Source organism: Carcharhinus amblyrhynchos, chromosome 12, assembly GCF_965287045.1.
Source record: "Carcharhinus amblyrhynchos chromosome 12, sCarAmb.v2.hapA, whole genome shotgun sequence".
NCBI classification, from domain to species: domain Eukaryota; kingdom Metazoa; phylum Chordata; class Chondrichthyes; order Carcharhiniformes; family Carcharhinidae; genus Carcharhinus; species Carcharhinus amblyrhynchos.
Genome location: NC_137335.1, coordinates 1698265 through 1718124, shown reverse-complemented (window position 1 = coordinate 1718124; position 19860 = coordinate 1698265). Strand labels below are relative to the sequence as shown.

Here is a 19860-nt window from a genome sequence, read left to right as displayed (position 1 = left end):
TCTTCAGCAGATTGGCAGCAGGAGTTGTTTATTGTTTTAAGACTACAAAACATAGGAGCAGAATGAGGCCACTTGGCTCATTGAGTCTGCTCTGCCATTCAATCATGGCTGATGTTTTTCTCATCCCCATTCTTCTGCCTTTTCCCCATAACCCCGATCCCCTTATTAATCAAGAACCTATCTATCTCTCTCTTAAAGACAGTCAATGACCTGGCCTCCACAATCTTCTGCGGCAAAGAGAGCTCCACAGATTCACCACTCTCTGGCTGAAGAAATTATTCTTATCTGTTTTAAAGGATCATCCTTTAGCCTGAGGTTGTGCCCTCTGGTTCTAGTTTTTCCTACTAGTGGAAACATCCTGTCCACGTCCACTCTACCCAGGCCTCGCGGTATCCTGTAAGTTTCAATAAGATCCCTCCCCCCCCCCCATCCTTCTAAACTTCAATGAGTACAGACTCAGACTCGTCAACTGTTCCTCATATGACAAGCTTTTCATTCCAAGGATCATTCTTGTGAATCTCCTCTGGACCCTTTCCAAGGCCGGCACATCCTTCCTTAGATATGGGGCCCAAAACTGCTCTCAATACTTGAAAATGGGGTCTGACCAGAACCTTATACAGCCTCAGAAGTACATCCCTGCTCTTGTATTCCAGCCCTCTCATGAATACTAACATTGCATTTGCCTTCCTAACTGCTGACTGAACCTGCAAGTTAACTTGAAGAGAATCTTGAACAATGACTTCCAACTCCCTTTATGTTTCTGATTTCCTAAGCATTTTCCCATTTAGAAAATAGTCTATACCTCCATTCCTCCTTCCAAAGTGCGTAACCTCGCACTTTTCCACATTGTATTCCATCTGCCCCTTCTTTGCCCACTCTCCTAACCTGTCCAAATCCTTCGGCACCACCCTGCTTCCTCATCAATACTACCTGTCACCCTACGTATTTTCTCTCTTTCTTTCCATGTCCTCACTTCTCCCTCCCCAGTATCAAAGGAACTTCAGTTCAGTCATGGTGTTCCTGCTGCAGCTTGGGTTAAGAATAATTAATTCACCATGGACTGAAATTTAACTGTTTAATCTTCTGGATTCTAGAGTTACACGCATCTTTACAAACTTCCATTTCTGGCGACGGAATATGGATCAATCCATGTTTTACATCCCATTACAAGAGCTGAATCTGAGCAATTAAAACTCACTTCTCTTTGATTTGCGAGTGGTTTAATGCTTGACTTTTGTATATAAGGATTAACAGACTAAGAAATTGATTCATAATCTCCACACAAAGCAAAATGTGGATGTTCTTTGAATCTTTTCTTTTTGGATTTTGCACCTAGTGTCAGCTTATTCACATAGTGAATACAATGAAGGTTGTCCATTCCAAAATGTGCATCCTGTTTCATAATTGAGAGATACTGAGCATGTGTATTCCTGTGTGAAATACTTTTAAGTTCTTCAATTATAAATTAAATGCTTTTTCTTTTGACTGTGAATCTGTTGATGGTTATCTGCTGTTGTTTTAAATAACCAGCCATTGCTGCCTTTACCTATCAATACACTTAAAATAAATGAAGCTAAACATCAATTTACAATGATAAGACTTCTGAGCTTTTTAATAATGCAATGTTTTAGAAGCACAGACCTATTTAAATTTGAGCACCTTTCCAATAATAAAGTGGCAGGTACTCATTTGCTCCATATTTTCATGCCCACAAATAAATTCAACGTTCTTACTGTTTGTAGTGTTGCTCAGACATTGAGAATAAATAATCATTTTGCTTTTCCTTTTTGACAGGTAGTTGGGCAAACACACCTTTCTGCTTAGAATTTTAAAGAAGGTGTCGCCACATAATTCATGCCCTGTATTCATTTAATGGCTGCTGGCTTATGCTTCAATGAACCTGCACTGCCAATTTAGCATCTGGGCACATAATTGCAGACCATTGTAACCCATTCGCACCAAACATGTATGCAGTATGATTTAAACCAGCTGTCCCCAAGATCACAAACTTACTGGTTATGTATCTATCTTCCTTGTGGATCCTGCTTTTGGTGTACAAAGCATATTTGGCTATTTGTTAACCATTTGACTTCTCCCTCCTCTTATTATTCTACCTCCCCGTACACTCTGATCTCAAGTCAGCCAGATGTGTGCCAGAGACTCCATTTTACTTACGATCCTTCTTTATAAAGCATTGGATTTTGGGTCGTCGGTTCTCTTTTGCTTTTTTTAAGTATATCAACTGGATTTGATTTATTCTTTATCCTCTCCCCATTCAACCCTTTAATTTCTGTTTATCTTTTTTCTGCTTGCTGTAAGTTGATTTGGAAGCAATTCTGCTGTAATTTGGATTTACTTTAGTTACATATGTTTTCTATATTGTTTTCCCAGATTCAAAGCTGTCCTCCACCTAGCCCCAGCCCCTGATGCATACTCTGCATCTATGTGCAGATTGTACAGTCTACATTGCTTTGGTTATGAACTGCTTGCTGTATTCTCTATTTGAAGCCATGTGCATGGGTTGATTGAATTTCTGCTTTATAATTACACTTGGTCATTCTTATTAATTCCACTCAGTTGTTGCTCTTTTATGGCCTTTTAAATAAAAGACATATTGTTTATTGCAGGCCATAGAGGTCACTATCACCAGCAGGAATACACAGCTGATGTCTGTATTTATTAAGTACATAGTTGCATCTAAATTTGAGTGAAGTATTGTTTTTAGCTTAGTGCTTGATAATGGACCATTCTTCTCTTCCCAGCCGTTTTAACAAGGGGCAAATTGCATTTTATGTGCCTGCTAAGTGTACATTTCTAATACTCTGTTGTATGGTGTGCTGTGTTTAAATTTAAAATGTGTTTGACAATTAGAAGAAATTCTCCTTTTACAGCTGCCATTTGAATATCTGGTAATTCAAAAAGAAGTGATTGATGTATTTTAGTTTGAAGTATTTAAGTCACAAAGTGAACATTCAAATTTCATTCAGCCATACAGACTTTATGTAGACTCGCTTGCTGTGGTGTCTAATTTGAGGCTTCATCTTAAACTGTGACTGTTGATATTTAACAAGGAGTGTTGGAGCTCTTGGAACAATTAAACTTTGGAAAACTTCAATTTTTCTTTCCTCTTTGTGGTTTCTTATGTCCACTTCTGACTCATTCAATTTGACTTTGAATGTATCCTTGGCTGGAGTCTTCAGAACTAGACTCGCTGATCCAGAAGTTCATGGGCTCTTTCTATATTTATCTGCTGGTAATTATGGTGAAGATAAGAACATAAGAACATAAGAAATAGGAGCAGGAGTAGGCCATCTAGCCCTTCGAGCCTGCCCCGCCATTCAATAAGATCATGGCTGATCTGTCGTGGCTCAGTTCCACTTTCCCGCCTTCTCCCCATAACCCTTAATCCCCTCTCTTATCAAGAACCCATCAACCCGCTTCTTAAAAATATTTAGCGAGGCAGCCTCCACCACTTCAACAGGCAGAGAATTCCAGAGATTCACCACCCTTTGAGTGAAGAAGTTCCTCCTCAACTCCGTTCTAAACCGCCTCCCCTTTATCTTGAGGCTGTGCCCCCTAGTCCTACTGTCTTTTTTGAGCGGGAAGAGTCTCTCCACCTCTATCCTATCCATCCCATTCATCATCTTATACGTCTCAATGAGATCTCCCCTCATTCTTCTAAACTCTAACGAGTACAAGCCTAGTTTATTCAGCCTCTCCTCATAGCTCAATCCCCTCAACTCCGGTATCAGCCTAGTAAACCTCCTCTGCACTCCCTCCAGGGCCAAAATATCCTTGCGCGGGTGCGGCGCCCAAAACTGCACACAGTACTCCAGCTGCGGCCTCACCAATGCCCTATACAGCTGCAGCAAGACCTCCCTACTTTTATATTCAATCCCCCTCGCTATGAAGGCCAGCATCCCATTCGCCTTCCTGACCACCTTGATACCTTGGAGAAAATCAGATGAGGAACAATTAGCCAATTATAAGCTTTTTAATTTGCCATCTGGGTTGGAAAAAAAGATAATGTTTCTACTCTGAATTCTCTTAAACTTGGTGTACTTGACACAAAACTGATGGGAAATCTAATGAGAAAACTACATTTTGACACCCATTGCCAGGATCAGTGAATTTTCAACTTTGTCTGCAAAATGCATTAAATAAAATTTAGTTTATGGGATGTGGGTGTTGCTGGCTAGGCCAGCATTTATTGCCCATCCTTAATTGCTCATGGGAAGATGGTGGTGAGCTGCCTTCTTGAAGCACTGCAGTCCCTGAGGTGTAGGTACACCCACAGTGCTGTTAAGGAGGGAGTTCCAGGATTTTGAAGCAGCCACGGTGAAGGAACGGGTGAGCACCAGATAGAGGAAGAGTAGGAAGGCAATGCAAGGGTCTTCTGCGGTCATTTCCTCCAAAATAGATACACCTTTTTGGATACTATAGGGGAGATGGCTCACCAGGGGAAGGTGGCAGCAGCCAAATTCATGGCACCATAGCTGGTTCTGCTTCGATTAAAGCTTGGGTTACAACATGGAACTATGATGTTGTGGCAATTATGGAGACTTGGATGAAAGAAGGGCAGGACTGGCAGCTCAGCATCCCAGGATTTAGATATTTCAGGTGAGACGGAGAAGTGACAAAATAGGGTGTTGCTTTACTCATTAGGGAGAAGTCACAGCTATACAGTGATCTCAAGTCTGTAAGTTTCATGATATTTGTAGAAAAGGATAGAAGTATTCCCAGAGTGAAAAAACTAAACTGGGGGAAGGCTAACTACAACAGTATTAGGCAGGAGCTAGGGAATGTTGACTGGAGTGGCTGTTTGAGGGTATATCCACATCCAATATGTGGAAGTCTTTTAAACCTCAATTGTTAACAATTCAGGACAAGGAAGATCCTGTAAAAATGAAGGATGAAGGTGGCAAAATTCGGAAACCCTGGATGACGAGAGATTGTGAGCTTTGTGAAAAAGGAGGAGGAAGCACACATAAATATCAGGAAATTGAAAACTGATAAAGCTCTTGAGGAATGTAAAGATAGCAAGAAAGAGCTTATGCAGGGACTTAGGAGGGCAAAAAGGAGCCATGAAATGTCCTTGGCAGGCAGGTTAAGGAGAATCCCAAGGCTTTTTGTGCATAAATAAGGAGGAAGAGGGTAGCCAAGGAAAGGGTGGGTCCACTCAGTGACAGTGGAGAGAATTTGTTTGTGAAGCCAGATGAAGTGGGTGAGCACCTTAGTGAGTACTATGCATCAGTATTCACAAAGGAGAAGGATGCGTGGATGGGGAATGGGTGACCAGTAGACAGAGGAAGAGTAGGAAGGCAGCGCAGGGGACATATTGATATAAAAAAGGAAGGGGTATTGAAAGTTTTGAAAAACATTAATGTGGACAGGCCGCCAGGGCCGGAGAGGATCTATCCCAGAATACTGAGAAAGGCGAGGGAAGAAATTGCTGAAGCTTGGCCAAAATCTTTGTATCCTCTTAACTATGGGCGAGGGACCAGAGGATCGGAGAGTAGCTAACATTGTTCCTCTGAGGGATCTCTGAGGATGAGGGGGTCTTGATAGAGATTTACAAGATTATGACAGGCTTGGATAGAGCAGATAGTCAGTCTTTTTCCCAGAGTTGAAGGGTCAATTATTCAGGGGCATAGGTTGAAAGTGAGAGGGAAAGTTTAAAAGAGATGTAAGGGGCAAGAATTTCACACATGGTGGTGAACATCTGGAAAACGCTGCTGTAGGAGGTGGTGGGAGCAGATTTTATAACAACATTCAAGAGGCATTTAGATAGATACACAAATAGGCAGAGAATAGAGAGATATGGACCACATAGAGGCAAGAAAATATTAGATTAGACTTGGTGGGCCAAAGGGCCTGTTCCTGTGCTGTATTGTTCTTTGTTCTTGCGTCTTAATATCCTATTGGAATTTATAAATAACGTTTTCAACTACTGAATACCTGAGTAAAATAAGTAATGATATTGCAGTCAGTAAAAAAGTTGTCCTCATAACATTAGCAGGTGGGGAAATGCAACAGTCTCAAGTTGTGATGAGATAAAATAGCAGCTAGCTATGATAAATTAAAAATTAAATTTGCTAGATAAGATTGTACACTAACAATTGGAGACTTTTTAATGGGAGTTCTTTGTGTACAGACTAGACAGTCCCCACTATTAAGATAATTCTGCCAAAGTTGTCAATCGTTAGATGAGTAAAAAAACTAAAATTTCCAGGAGGCACTTGACAAATCTAGATCTAATGATAAACACCATTATGGAATGAAGAGAAGTAAATAAAATTATATTGCAAAAGGCATATTGAAGAAAACTGGCAAGAAAATGGTAAAGAAATATGAGTAAGAGAATAGTTTCAGGCTAGGGCAATGGAAAACATAAGAACATAAGAAATAGGAGCAGGAGTAGGCCATCTAGCCCTTCGAGCCTGCCCCACCATTCAATAAGATCATGGCTGATCTGTCGTGGCTCAGTTCCACATTCCCGCCGTCTCCCCTTAACCCTTAATCCCCTCGCTTATCAAAAACCCATCAACCCGCGTCTTAAAAATATTTAGCGAGGCAGCCTCCACCACTTCAACGGGCAGAGAATTCCAGAGATTCACCACCCTTTGAGTGAAGAAGTTCCTCCTCAACTCTGTTCTAAACCGTCCCCCCTTTATCTTGAGGCTGTGCCCCCTAGTCCTACTGTCCTTTCTGAGCGGGAAGAGTCTCTCCACCTCTATCCTATCCATCCCATTCATCATCTTATATGTCTCAATGAGATCTCCCCTCATTCTTCTAAACTCTAACGAGTACAAGCCTAGTTTATTCAGCCTCTCCTCATAGCTCAACCCCCTCAACTCTGGTATCAGCCTAGTAAACCTCCTCTGCACTCCCTCCAAGGCCAAAATATCCTTGCGTAAGTGCGGCAACCAAAACTGCACACAGTACTCCAGCTGCGGCCTCACCAATGCCCTATACAGCTGCAGCAAGACCTCCCTACTTTTATATTCAATCCCCCAATATTTTGCCTTGGTTTTCAGAGTTTGGGGGATTAATCACTAATCTCTGGGTACAAAAAAAGGAGCCGGGCCTTGAGTTAAGATGAGGAGAAATTAAGTGAAATGGCATTCTCAAAGTGGTTGCTGAATTAGTAAATCAGCAAAAAGAACTTAGTTTCCCTTTTGTTCTCAAGACATTGAAGAACATTTGAGTGTGTTCCTTGTTATGTAGGCATGCACGAAAACGAAATGCATTTATCAAGGTCCTAGAAGGAACGTGAGATATGTGAATTTGGCGATGGTGGAGAAAAAAATATTGGTCAGTAAACATCTTCATGGCTTGGGTGCTTCTAACACCATTTGAGCAGACAAATAGAACCTTGGTTTAATGCTTCAACTGTAAGATGCTGCCTCTAACAATGTGACAGTTAAGTGCTACACTGAAGTGGAAATGTAGATTATATGTCCTCAAACTCTCAAGCCTGGCTTGTGCGGAGACAACATTCAAATTACTGAGTCACGGTGACATTTGGGAGCAGACCAACAAAAGGCCAACACGAAAGGTTAGAATCTTTTTACACAGGTAGTGATGACCTGCAATGTTCAATCAGTCATATTGGTGGAAGCAGGATTCATGATCTCTTTTAAAGGCAAAGTGGATAGATGTTTGGAAAATAATTGATAGGGTATTGAGAAAATGTAAATAGTTACTGGAACGAAGTGGACTCTAAGAGCTGGGGTAGGGCCAAATGCCAAATTGTGGTCTGGATTTTACTGGCTTTTGAATTGTGGTGAAACACTCAAACTGGAAAAAAATACCCAGCACTATATATTAGATTGTAGTTCCAAATATGGGTATGAAGAACTCACTTTCAGTTGTGCTGGGATAGATTACAGCAACTGGTGATTAATGGAAGCAGTTTGAGGTGACTAAATTAAAAGTATCATAATTGTATATTGTGTAATCATATTGCTGTCTTTGTGTGTTAAATCTGGTGCCAATGTGTCTAGTGGCACATTTGCTGTTGCGTTAAAGCCTTGTACTGCGCTAAGTGTGGCGTTGTTTTCTGTACAGCAGCACTTAATAAATGTCAATGTATTATTTCTAGACTGGAAGCTGAAACTCCATGTTAACTCTGACTTGTTGTAAATTGGATTTGGGGCAATGAGAGTGTTGTCTGTTAAAGCTCCCAGGCCCTCATGGTAATTGATGATCCCCTGGGACTAGAAGAAAAATAGTTCAGTCTCTGAAGCTGAAAACTTATGGCACTGCTAATGTGGAAATATGAAAACTATTTCCACAGTTCCTAGACTGCATACATGTGTTATAAATTTAACTGGTGCCAAATTGTGGATTAGTAAGAAAAGGTTCTAATGAAAATAAAGTGATTGAAATTTCTACAGGCGCTATCTTTTGGAGTGGTTTTAAAACTGTAATTAAAAATACAATGAGAGCAGAAGGAGGAAATGATGTACTTTTAAAATAAAATTTCTAACAATGAAACAGAATGTTAGTTTTGAATATTTTTAAAGGTCTTTCCAATTGCATAGTTGACCTGAGAGCACAGTTGCAGTCCTTTAACTTTCTCCTACATATTAGGATTTTTTTTTCTACTCTGAACCGGAAATATGCTGAGTCCATAAACACAACTTCACTCCGAGAGGTTTCCATAAATATGTCGGCTTTTTATGACAGTCAAATTAAATTGTACTGTAATGCATTTGTAAAAATGGAGTGCTTCTGCCTCGAGGTTACACTTATTATTTATAACTATATACCATAAGACAGCTGTATTTGGTATGCACATTTTGTTATTGTTTCTGTAAAGGAAGTTTCCCTATTTTCCACAGTTCAGGAAAATAGTAATTAATGGGCGAAGTCTTTGGAGGCAAGATGAAGTTTTAGGCTGCTTAACATGCAATATGAAATAGTTTACAGGCTGTTTGTGTGACACAGTAGCACAGTGGTTAGCACCGCTGCTTCACAGCTCCAGGGACCTGAGTTCGATTCCCAGCTTAGGCCATATCTTGTGGAGTTGCACATTCTCCTTGTGTCTGCATGGGTTTCCTCCAGGTGCTCCAGTTTCCTTCCACAGTCCAAAAATGTGCAGGTTAGGTTGATTGGCCATGCTAAAATTGCCCCTTACAGTCCTGAGATGCATATGTTAGAAAGATTAGCGGGTAAATATGTAGTGATATGGGGGTAAGGCCTAGGTGGGGTTGTGGTCAGTGTAGACTAGATGGGCCAAGTGGCCTCTTTCTGCACTGTAGGGTTTCTATGATTTTCTATGCTTAATCATTTGGATATAATAATTGTACCACAAAAGTGATTTGAAGTAACAACGAATCCCGCTCCTTACCATTAAATTGACTATATAACTAAAAATGGGATTCTACGTACTTTGTAATCCACAAAATGAGGTTGGCAAAAGTGTAGAAGTTGAATGTTTCACATTTTGTGTTTGCTGTTGTGAAAGACATCTATAATTCCATTGGGGAGGCCTTCTCCACTGCTACAAAGTTTCCTCCAATTGATTCCCTAATGAATTTGCCAAGTATTAATCTGCCTGTACTAGTGACTTCTTATCATTGTTACATGAAACTCAATATGTGCCAATGTCTGTGTGAATCTTCAAAACTCTTATTTATTAGAATTTCCTGTTACACAATGCAAAAGTAATTATAATCTTGTGGTCTGAATTATAGTGAACTGTGTTGTATTTGTCTGCAGGAACTTTGAAAACAAATAATGAAAAAACTGTGTAAAGATTGCAGATTCTGAAGAAAAGTACTAAGTGTGCTGTACCACCTCGCCCATCTCATGTTTTCTCCTGACCAAGAAAATCTTTCTTCATCCACCAAAGCACCCATTAAGTATGGAGAAATCATTGTGTTAGGGTAAGTGTTTGTACATGTTTAAAGTGGGGGAGAGTGGGGAATAAAAGGGAATTAAGAACAAAGAAGAAAGAAAATTACAGCACAGGAACAGGCTGGCCCTCCAAGCCTGCACCGACCATGCTGCCCGGCTGAACTAAAACCCCCTACCCTTCTGGGGACCATATCCCTCTATTTCCATCCTATTCATGTATTTGTCAAGACATCCCTTAAAAGTCTCTTTCGTATCTGCTTCCACTACCTGATACCTCCCTGCTCCCTAATACCTCCCTGCTAATTACTGATTGTTAGCATTTCTGTCACAGAACTATCTTTTGTTGTGCATTTAAACAATTTCTCGTTTGTAAATTAGGACTACTGTCCAATCTCTCCTTTAAGATCTTACTTAAATTTCACCCCTTTTGAGAAGCTTTTCATCACCCGAGTTACTATATCTTTCTTTGGCCCAAACCCCTTTTTAGAATGACATCTTTGTAAAGCATGGAGTATTTTTCTACGTTAATAATGCAGGTTGTTAATAGATGAGATGATGCATTCTCTTTTTGGTTTTGGAGAAGTTCAGCATATTTCCAGATTTATTGTGTTTCCTATTACTGCTTTCCTTTTGAAATTGTAATTTGAAGCTGGAAAGGTTTCCCGTTTTAGAAATACTCTTGATTGATGTGTCCACTCAGAATCTCTTAGCCTGTGATAAATTGTCTTCTGATTCTGCATGTTTCCTGGTTACTAAATCTAAAGAGAAATGGCATATATTTTTTAAAAATCTGCTGAACTAGTTTATGAATATTCCCAAAAAATAGTCATTGAATTTATCACAATGAAGACACTTAAGAGCTTTCCTTTTTGAAATGGAGGTTTATTTTGAAAAAGTTTATTTATTAGTGTCACAAGTAGGTTAAATTAACACTGCAATGAAGTTAGTGTAGTCAACAGCACAGGAAGTTGCTATGAAAGAGACTTCCACATGAATTACAGATAAATTTAAAAGGCCAAAGCAGATGCTTGTCCCTATTATTGACATCACCCATATTCCTGGGGAGAAATCTGGTTGCAGTGGTGAGACCAATAGGATGAAAAGATGGTAATTCTTTGCAACCGTCCATCTGTGAGACATTGGTCTGTGCCTTGGTGGTCAATTCTAATATCACCGGATCACTGACTAAGGAGCCTCACTCTGCCACATATGATGACATTTGGCTGAAAACATGCAAGATTTGTTAGCCTCTGTTTCCTCTGGACTCTCTACCCAGCCAGCTAAACTTTCCACTTCTGTCCACCTCTTCCAATGCTCTTCCAGGCAATCAGCCTCCATGGGTCACTGCCATTGGTGACTGTCTCCCAGCTGTCTATGTCCTGTCCACCATCTTCTTGTCTCACTTGCAGAATTCCCTGTAGCAGAGGTATGGATGTCCAGCAGGTTGTGACTCAGTGGCCAGTTCAGTCTTTAGAAGGTCTTTGGGTATACGGCTGTCATCCATCTGATGAATTAGGCCAAACCAATGTTGGTGTTGTTGACTTAGCAATGAGTCTGTGCTGATGGCATTCACATGTTCAGAACCTGTGAGCTGATGACCATGTCCTGCCATGGGATGCCATGGACATGTCTGAGACAGTAAAGGTGGAAACTGTTCAGCCTTTTCTTCTGTCTATTTGTATGTTATGATGTGGAGATGCCGGCGTTGGACTGGGGTAAACACAGTAAGAAGTCTCACAACACCAGGTTAAAGTCTGACCAGTTTATTTGATAGTAAACCTACAAGCTTTTGGAAATGCTGTTCCTTTGTCAGGTGTGTGGAAAGTTCTGATCAGAGAAGGGCATATAAAGGCACACACAGTTTACAGAATACTGATTAGAATCCAAAAGCTTGTGGGTTTACTATCAAATAAATTCGTTGGACTTTAACCTGGTGTTGTGAGACTTCTTACTGTACTAGTATGTTAACCAGGTCTCACCATTGTAGAGCGTGGAAGGCTTAGTGGACTTGCAGTTTTGAGTTCCCAAGTCTGGTTGCTGTTGTTCCACATTCTCTTACTCAGGTTGAACATAACAGTTGTGACTTCTGTGATTCGTGTGTTGATTTTGACATCAAATAGCTGGTGATTGTGGGACTTGAATATGTGAAATGATCAGTAACCTTCAGCGTCACATTATCAATGCTGATTGATGGCAGTAAGGCAACATGAATAAACAGAATAGGTTTTCACACCAAACGGCTGGAATGATATTGCATCATCACTTAATTCCTACTTTGGCCTGTGCTTCATCTTCACCCTTGCCCTCCTCTCTCTTCCTTAGTAACTAGAAGCTTGGAGAAAGAGATGCAGAGGGTTTTACCTGTGGCAGTTCACCCTTTTCATAGTACTTCTTTATGTTTGCCATTTCTCACTTTTTCTTATAGTCTTCTGATAGTAGAGAGCAATGGGGTAGGGATCTCCTTGTGGTTGGAAACTTTTTTCTGGCTAAAGGTTTGGAAAATCCCTCAGTTGGGTAGCACTCATACCTGGTGTTACACAGCTGAAGTGAGATCATAGCACATCAGTGTCTTGGTTTCACTCCTGTCTGGAAAATGGTGACATGTATCCTAAAAGCAAATAGTTTTTCCTCTTTTCACTCAACCCAAATGACACAGCCATTCCCCCTCCGAGTGACACAGCTATTCCCCTTCCGGGTGACTCAGTCTGTCATTTTTTTTCCCCCTTCCTCCAAGTGACTCAGTCTGTCCATTTTCCCCCTTTCTCTGAGTGACTCTAGATTGCATCGGCAAAAGCTAATCTGAAGATTGTTAAAATGCAGGTATTGGTCCAGCTTCACTTCTTGTCACAACATGTGATGCTTAATCGAATGACTGAGTCACAAATCATACTCTTGCAATGCTGTTGTTTTTTATATTTCTGTCGTGGATAGTGGAAAGAACTAAACACTTGCTGTTGGCTGTACATCAGCTATGCAAAGTTTCTGTTCTGATTTTTGACATATGAGGATTGTGGGTGGACTGACTTCTGACCTTTGCTCTGGAGACAATATTGTACTTGATAGTATTTTCAGTTCAATAACTTGTATATTGATGTTTGTGGTAATAGATATTCTGATCAATTGAATCAGTTTTGAAAGTTGATCAAATCATGATGTAAAACAAATGCATTAGATATCAGGATTGGAAGAGTTAATGAAAATTGCTCTTAAAATAGTAGGGATTTTAATTATTTAAAGTAACCAGAGTTTAGGACTTAGCTAGAATTGTAAATATTTAATTTGGATATTTTCAGTATTGGATTTCCCCTTTTTGTTCTATAAGGTATAACGGGTCTTTACCAAATGGAGACCGAGGACGAAGAAAAAGCAGATTTGCTTTATTTAAAAGACCAAAGCCAAATGGTGTGAAACCCAGCACAGTGCATGTTACCTGTACCCCTCAGGCAGAGAAGGTATGTCTTTGAACAATGTAATTACCAGTTAATAAGTTTACTGGAACCTTATTTATCCTGAATCCTTTTTAATGGCTGTATGCACTAGAAAGGCCAAGTGGATTAGAATAAAAACATTAATTTTTTTGTACATATGAATAAGAAGTTTGCCCCTTGAATCTGCCCTGCCATTTGATCAGGTCATAGCTGATCTGCTTCTGGCCTCTTCTCTTCTTTCCTTCCTACCTCCATACCTTTGACTCCCTCATCAATCAAGAATCTTATCTAACCCAGTCTTAAATTTATTGGATGATCCTGCCTCCGCAAATACCTGGGGAAGAATTCCATAGATTCAGCCATCTGAGAGAAATTAATTCTTCTCAACTTGGCCTTAAGTGTGAGATGCCTTATTTTTAAACTATGTTTATTTCTAATCTCTCCCACAAAGCATCCACCCGTCAACTCCCCTCAGGATCTTCTATGTTTCAACAAGATCACCTCTCATTCTTCTACATTCCTGTGGATGCAGGCTAAACCTGTTGAACATTTCACCATAAGATAACCACTATTCCCAAGAATCAGTTTGAGTGAATTTTCTCTGAACTGTTTCCAATGCATTTATGCCCCTTCTTAAATAAGGAGACCAAAATTGTATACAGTACTTTAGATGTGATCTCATCAATGCCCTCCACCACTGTAGCAAAACATCCCATTTCTATGTTCCATTTCCCTTACGATAAACAACAGCATTCCATTTGCCTTCTTAAGCACTTAGCTGCATATGAACTTTTGTTGGCCATGTACCAAGACACCCAGGTCCCTCTATACCTCATAGTTCTGCAATCTGTGAGGTACAGAGGGATCTTTCCATTTAAATGGTATGTTGTTTTTCTATTCTTCCTGCTAAAGTGGACAAGTTCACATTTTCCCACATTATACTCTCATCTGCCAAATTTTTGCTCACTTGCTTAACCTATCTCTATCTCTTTGCAGACTCCTCTTTGTGTCATATGTGGGTGTAATTGCTTTGTCTTTTGCTGGACTTCATTTTAGAGAGCAGGAGAAGGAGGATTTGTGGGAGGTTCAGCTAAAAAGCTTCTCCAGCACTGTAGTATGAGGTGAAGGCAGAGGAGTAGGGTTTTGAGTGGGGAAAAGAAGCTGAGTATAGTGTTCTTGGTGTGGCATTAGCAGAAGAGAAGAATGCTTGATGCCATCCAGCCACAACTACTGATCGATGGCTGAGCTAGCTGTGTGCCAAGCTTGTTCAACCTGCACCTCATGGTCAAGGGAACAAAACAAGAGGAACAGCCAGGGTCGGAAACAACAGACAAGGTACGTAGGTAAGCTTACGATGGAACAGCTTTGCAGCATTATGGTGAACAGATGGACAAATTCAAGGGAGCTGATACCTCTAAAATGCGATTTTCAGTGAATTAGAGAAAACATCTTCAGGCATGATGCAAAGGGAAGTGCATAAGCAGAATATGAATAGTGAATGCTTCAATAGGTAGTTGGAGGTAGCCTTGTATATAATTGGGACTATTAAAGTAAAGAAACCACCCATAAGATGGCACGGTTGAGGGCAACAAGAAGACACCAAAATTACCAAGCATTGTGGAGGCTGAGGGAAAAATTCAAGAAAGGTTTCATGAGAAACTGGATGGGACTGTGGGTGGTAGAGGATTTAACTTGACAAGTAAAAATGATTGAATAAGGTGAAAGGTTTGAAGGAAGTGAGGTAACAGGAGCCACTCTGCTACTGTGGTGCTGTGCCTTGGTGTAGTAATGATGATTATCAACACCCCTGATCTTGTGACAAGAGTGAGATTCTTTGATAGTTGAACTGAGGACCCTGTGATAACGCACACTGATTGAGATATCTGGGGCTTTAATGATTGGCTGGCTATAACTTCCATCTTCCTGAGTGTCGGGTGTGACTCCAGCTGTTGGAAGGTTTACACATTGATTCTAGCAAACCTGAGGTCAATGACGTATTCAGTCACAGGAAGCCTTGACATTGAAAGTTATTCTCAGCTGCCTTCCAGCATACAGCTCTTGAGACCTGTTTGAATCAAAGCTCTGTCTAGATATAGAGCCAAGCAGCTCAGGTGGAGCCAAAATAGCTTGCCTTCAGAAGGTATCGCTTGACAAAGCTATTTGTGAATTTTTAAATCATATAACTGGTGATTGGGATGAGTTTGATTGGATGCTGATTAAATGGGTTAAACTCATGCTGTTTCTTTTAGCTAGGACCACAGAAGCAGGATAAAAATTAACTTCTTATTCCATATCAGTCAGTTCCAATACCACATTTGTTGAATTCACATTCATGTCACTTTAGTAAAGTAGTAAAACATTAGTAACAATTTCTAGACTTGGGGCAAAGTCCCTGGAGTAATTACTCTCTCTGGCAGAGAAAAAGCAGATCAGAGCCAGGAAGAATAGATGGGGAGGGGAGGGAATACCAAATTCAAAACCTGAAGATCCAGATGTCACAGTAAAGGTCACATCAAGGAATTCAGCGAATTGTTGGGGTGTTGTTTGGCATCAGCTGTCCATAGTGAAACATTCCGTGAGAAATTTTCGACATTAAACTTCCTTTACTTCTCACTTTCTGACTTATTGTGCAAATGGTGTTGTAAATTTGATTTTTTAACTTTGTTTTTCACTTTGGTTTGAATGCATGCTTACAGAAGAACATCTGTCACTTGTTACAGATCAGTGGTCAGAGCAATTATTTTCCTGGTTTAATTAGTGCTGTTAACTTGAAAGTAAAAGGAGCTGATTTTTTTTTGGCATGTGGCACATACTGTGATGCCACATAAATTAAATGTGGGTGGATTTCCAGAGGGGAGAGTGATGTGCTTTTTATAAATGCCAATCAAACCTTTCAGCTTTTCTTGCATCAGTTTTTTTTCAGAGAGAGTGGAAAATGATGCAGTAACCTGGTGGATTAAATCCCCTTTTCCACGTGCAACTGGCGATGCCAGGGATTTCATGCTGGTTCAATGGGTACATGTTAAATCCTTTGTGCTAATTGGCATGATGGATCTTTAACATCCCTGCACATGCCAAGATATGGATTAGAACAAAGAACTCAGAATTGGCATCAGCATTTCTTAGGCTGAAAAGGGGAATCAGTGCAGTTACCCAGACTGGAGTGTGTGTGAGTATGTCTGATGTTTAAGATCAGCTTTGATGCAATCCCATAATTAAATTGCTGATTGATACTTACTGACTAGGTACAATTATTTTCTCAGTGTCTCAGTTCAGTGCCTGAAGCTCAAGTTCAGGAAAGGAACGAGTTGCTTGAAGTAGTATTGGAAACTCTAGACCTCTTATGAAAGGCCAAGCACTTTCACATGGGTCAAAATGATCTGTAACAATTGGAATCCAATCACAAAAGCTTGGTTCAGATTGATTGGCACCGTTTATGTTGTGTGACTTCAAGAAGAAATTAGGAACGGGATTTTCTGACCGTGCTTGCCCCAGAACAGGAAAATCCCGCCTGAGGTTAATGGACCTTTATATGGTCATATGTGTGCGTGTGTGCCCGCCCGCCCGCTACGATTCCCATGGCAGGCACGATGGGAAAATTCCCCCCTAGATATAGCTCTCGAGGCTAAAGGGATCAAGGGATATAGTAGGAAGGCGGGATCAGGATATTGAATTTGATGATCAGCCATGATCATAATTAATGTTGGAGCAGGCTCGAAGGGCTGAATGGCCTACTTCTGCTGCTAGTTTCTATATCCTATGCTTCACATTTCCCCCATGCTCTCCCAAACAGAAGAAGATTTCATTAACATTTTCAAAAACTCTCCTTGAGTGTAAGGAATGAGCTCAAATTAGTGAGGAAGACACTGATGTTTGCCAGTTGTTGACAGGTTGAAGCGAATGGTGATGAAACTGGTGCTCGGGAAGATGTTGGAAGTGACGGGGCAGCGATTATCAGTCCTGCAGGGGGGTATAAACCCAACATTGGAATGGTTTGGTTTTGTGAATGTTTAGAAATCAAAACTGTCTTTAGAAGTTGCATTGAAATAGAACTGTTTTCTGGGAATGTATTCTTTTAGTTTCATGATCTTCCTTTTGTTTAATTTACTCTCTTTTTATATATAGGCAATAAGCAACAAGGACCAACACAGTATTTCATATACACTGTCACGTGCTCAGACAGTGGTGGTTGAATATACACATGACAACAACACAGATATGTTTCAGGTAACTTGCGTTCCTTTTTAGAAAGCTTCAGTGTTTTCCTCATGTAAAACAGCACAGGTACTTAAATGTAACTTTGGCCCATAAGTTTAAAAGCCTCTGTTAGTGATGAATACCACTCGTGTTGTTACTGCAGAGTAGCAGTGTGAATCAACTAATTTCACCTGTTGCTTAAATGTTTGAGACTCCAGGGTAATCTGAGGTAGACCAAACAATTTTCAAGACCAAAAGTGGTGTCCTTTGGCCCTTTCATAAGTTTGTGGGATATACAGTAAGCAGTGATCTGTTCAGAGTAGTTATTATCCCACCAGGCACTTTGATGCACCTGATTTCAACATCAAATTTGCATAGTGACTGGCTCATGCCCTATTTACCAAATTGCCAGTAAGACCAATCTTCTACCATGTGGAACTGTAAGAATCTCAACATGTATATTGAGCAATGAAGGTTGGCTTGTTGTAGGCAGGAAATCAGAGGAGTGTCCTAGGTCCAACCATCTTTAGCTGCTTCATCAATTATCTTCCTTCTATCGTAATGTCGGAAGTGGGGATGTTCACTGATGATTGCACTATATTCAGTACCTTCCACTAGACACTGAAGCAGTCCACGTCCAAATATAGCAAGACCTGGACAATGTCCAGGTTTGGGCTGACAAGCGGCAAGTAACATTGGCGCCAGGCAGTGTTCATCCCCAACAAGGGAGGATCTAACCATCACTCTTTGTAGTCTTACAACACCAGGTTAAAGTCTAGTCTAGTTGAGACTACTTACTGTGCCTACTCCAGTCCAACGCCGGCATCGCCACATCATCACTCTTTGACATTCAATGGTATTACCATAATTGAATCCCTCATTATCAACATCCTGGGGGTTGCCATTGACCAGAAACTGAATTGGACTGACTCTTAGACTGTGATTACCAAGAGCAGCCCAGAGGCTGGGAATCCTGCTGTGATAACTCACCTCCCGACTCCCCAAAGCCTATACCCCAACTAAAAGGCATAAATCAGGAGTGTGATAGAATGAATGCAACATCAACAGCACTCAAAAGGCTCAACATCATCCAGTATAAAGCAGCACACTTGATTAGCATCCCTTCCAACAAACATTCACCCCTTCCATCACCAATGCAGTTGCAGCAATGTGTACCATCTACGAGATGAACTGCTGAAACTCACCAAGGCTCCTTAGACTATCCCTTCCAAACCCACTACCCCATCGGAGAAGAACAGCAGATACCTGGGAATACCATTGTCTGGAAGTTCTCCTTCAAACCACACACCATCTTGACTTTGAAATATATTGCCTTTCCTTCATTATCGCTGCATCAGAATTCCTGCCTAACAGCACTGCAGGTGTACCGACATGGATTGCAGTGGTTCAAGAAGACTGTTCACCATCAGCTTCTCAAAGACTATAAGGTATGGGCAATGAATGCTGGCTTGCCCAGGGAATCCCACTTCCTGTGAACGTGTAATTAAAGAAAAATATTAGTAGATTTCTCAACTAAGACATCCAGGAAAAGGAGCCCATTTGACTGCTCCATTTCAAAGGTGAATTTGAGCACAGAGTACAGCCTGGAGGTAAGGAGATTCAGATATAGCAAACATAGTATCTACATATAGGAAATACGGAAGGAGATAGGATGGTAGGTGTTATTCCATCAAAAACAAGTTTCTTATTGAAACTGAAGAAGATGCTTGTGTGAAACAGGCCGAGAGGGCATCCCTTTGCAGAACTATGTATTTGGATATGCGTGATGTTATTAAGTCTGAACTCAACTGCAGGGCCCAGTCCTTATGCAGACAGCAGGAGCATGTCCATGCATTGCACTTCTTTCAAATAAAGCTTTGGGGCAATTGTTCCATAATTCATTCTTTATGGCAATATTTTGACCAATCAGAGTCCACTTTCCAATTAATCAGCATCCTCTTCTCCTGCGGTATAAATTGTTCCCTTTACAATTGGTATTCTTGAGTATCTGTCCTGTTGAGTGCAAAATGAAAGGCTTTGATAACATGTCTTTTTTTCAGCAGTACCCAAGTTCTGTACTACCAAACAACAATTTCAAAATAGTTTACCACTCTGATGTTTTACCATCTATTTTACATCTGTATAAATTTATCTTGCCTTGTAATTTAGCCTGAAATGTGTGGCTTTACAGCATTTGTTTTCAATCTGTAGGCATGTTAAAGAGTAAATAGCTATCTAATATAGTTTTAAGTTAATAACCTGAGGAAAAGTTAATAGCTGATTCTATAGTGTTATTTGTATGGTGCACATGTTCCAATTCACTGGAGGCAGGCAATGTTAGCTGCACTACTTCTGTCAGCACAATTAGGAG

At 40.5% G+C, this 19860-nt stretch overlaps 1 protein-coding gene across 4 annotated transcripts in view; it reads left to right on the top strand.

Annotated features, from left to right (window-relative positions):
- Positions 1-19860, top strand: part of LOC145350728 (E3 ubiquitin-protein ligase pellino homolog 1) — a 42224-nt gene that overhangs the window by 15907 nt on the left and 6457 nt on the right. For 3 of the 4 annotated variants that reach the window (XM_080199966.1, XM_080199965.1, XM_080199968.1), the window contains exons 2-4: positions 9727-9893; positions 13187-13316; positions 17418-17519. In XM_080199966.1, coding sequence (XP_080056092.1) covers positions 9817-9893; positions 13187-13316; positions 17418-17519 — 309 coding nt within the window. In that variant the 5' untranslated portion in view covers positions 9727-9816. Of the gene's footprint in view, positions 1-7807; positions 7922-9726; positions 9894-13186; positions 13317-17417; positions 17520-19860 lie in introns of those variants that run through there. The other variant, XM_080199967.1, reaches the window with a different exon arrangement.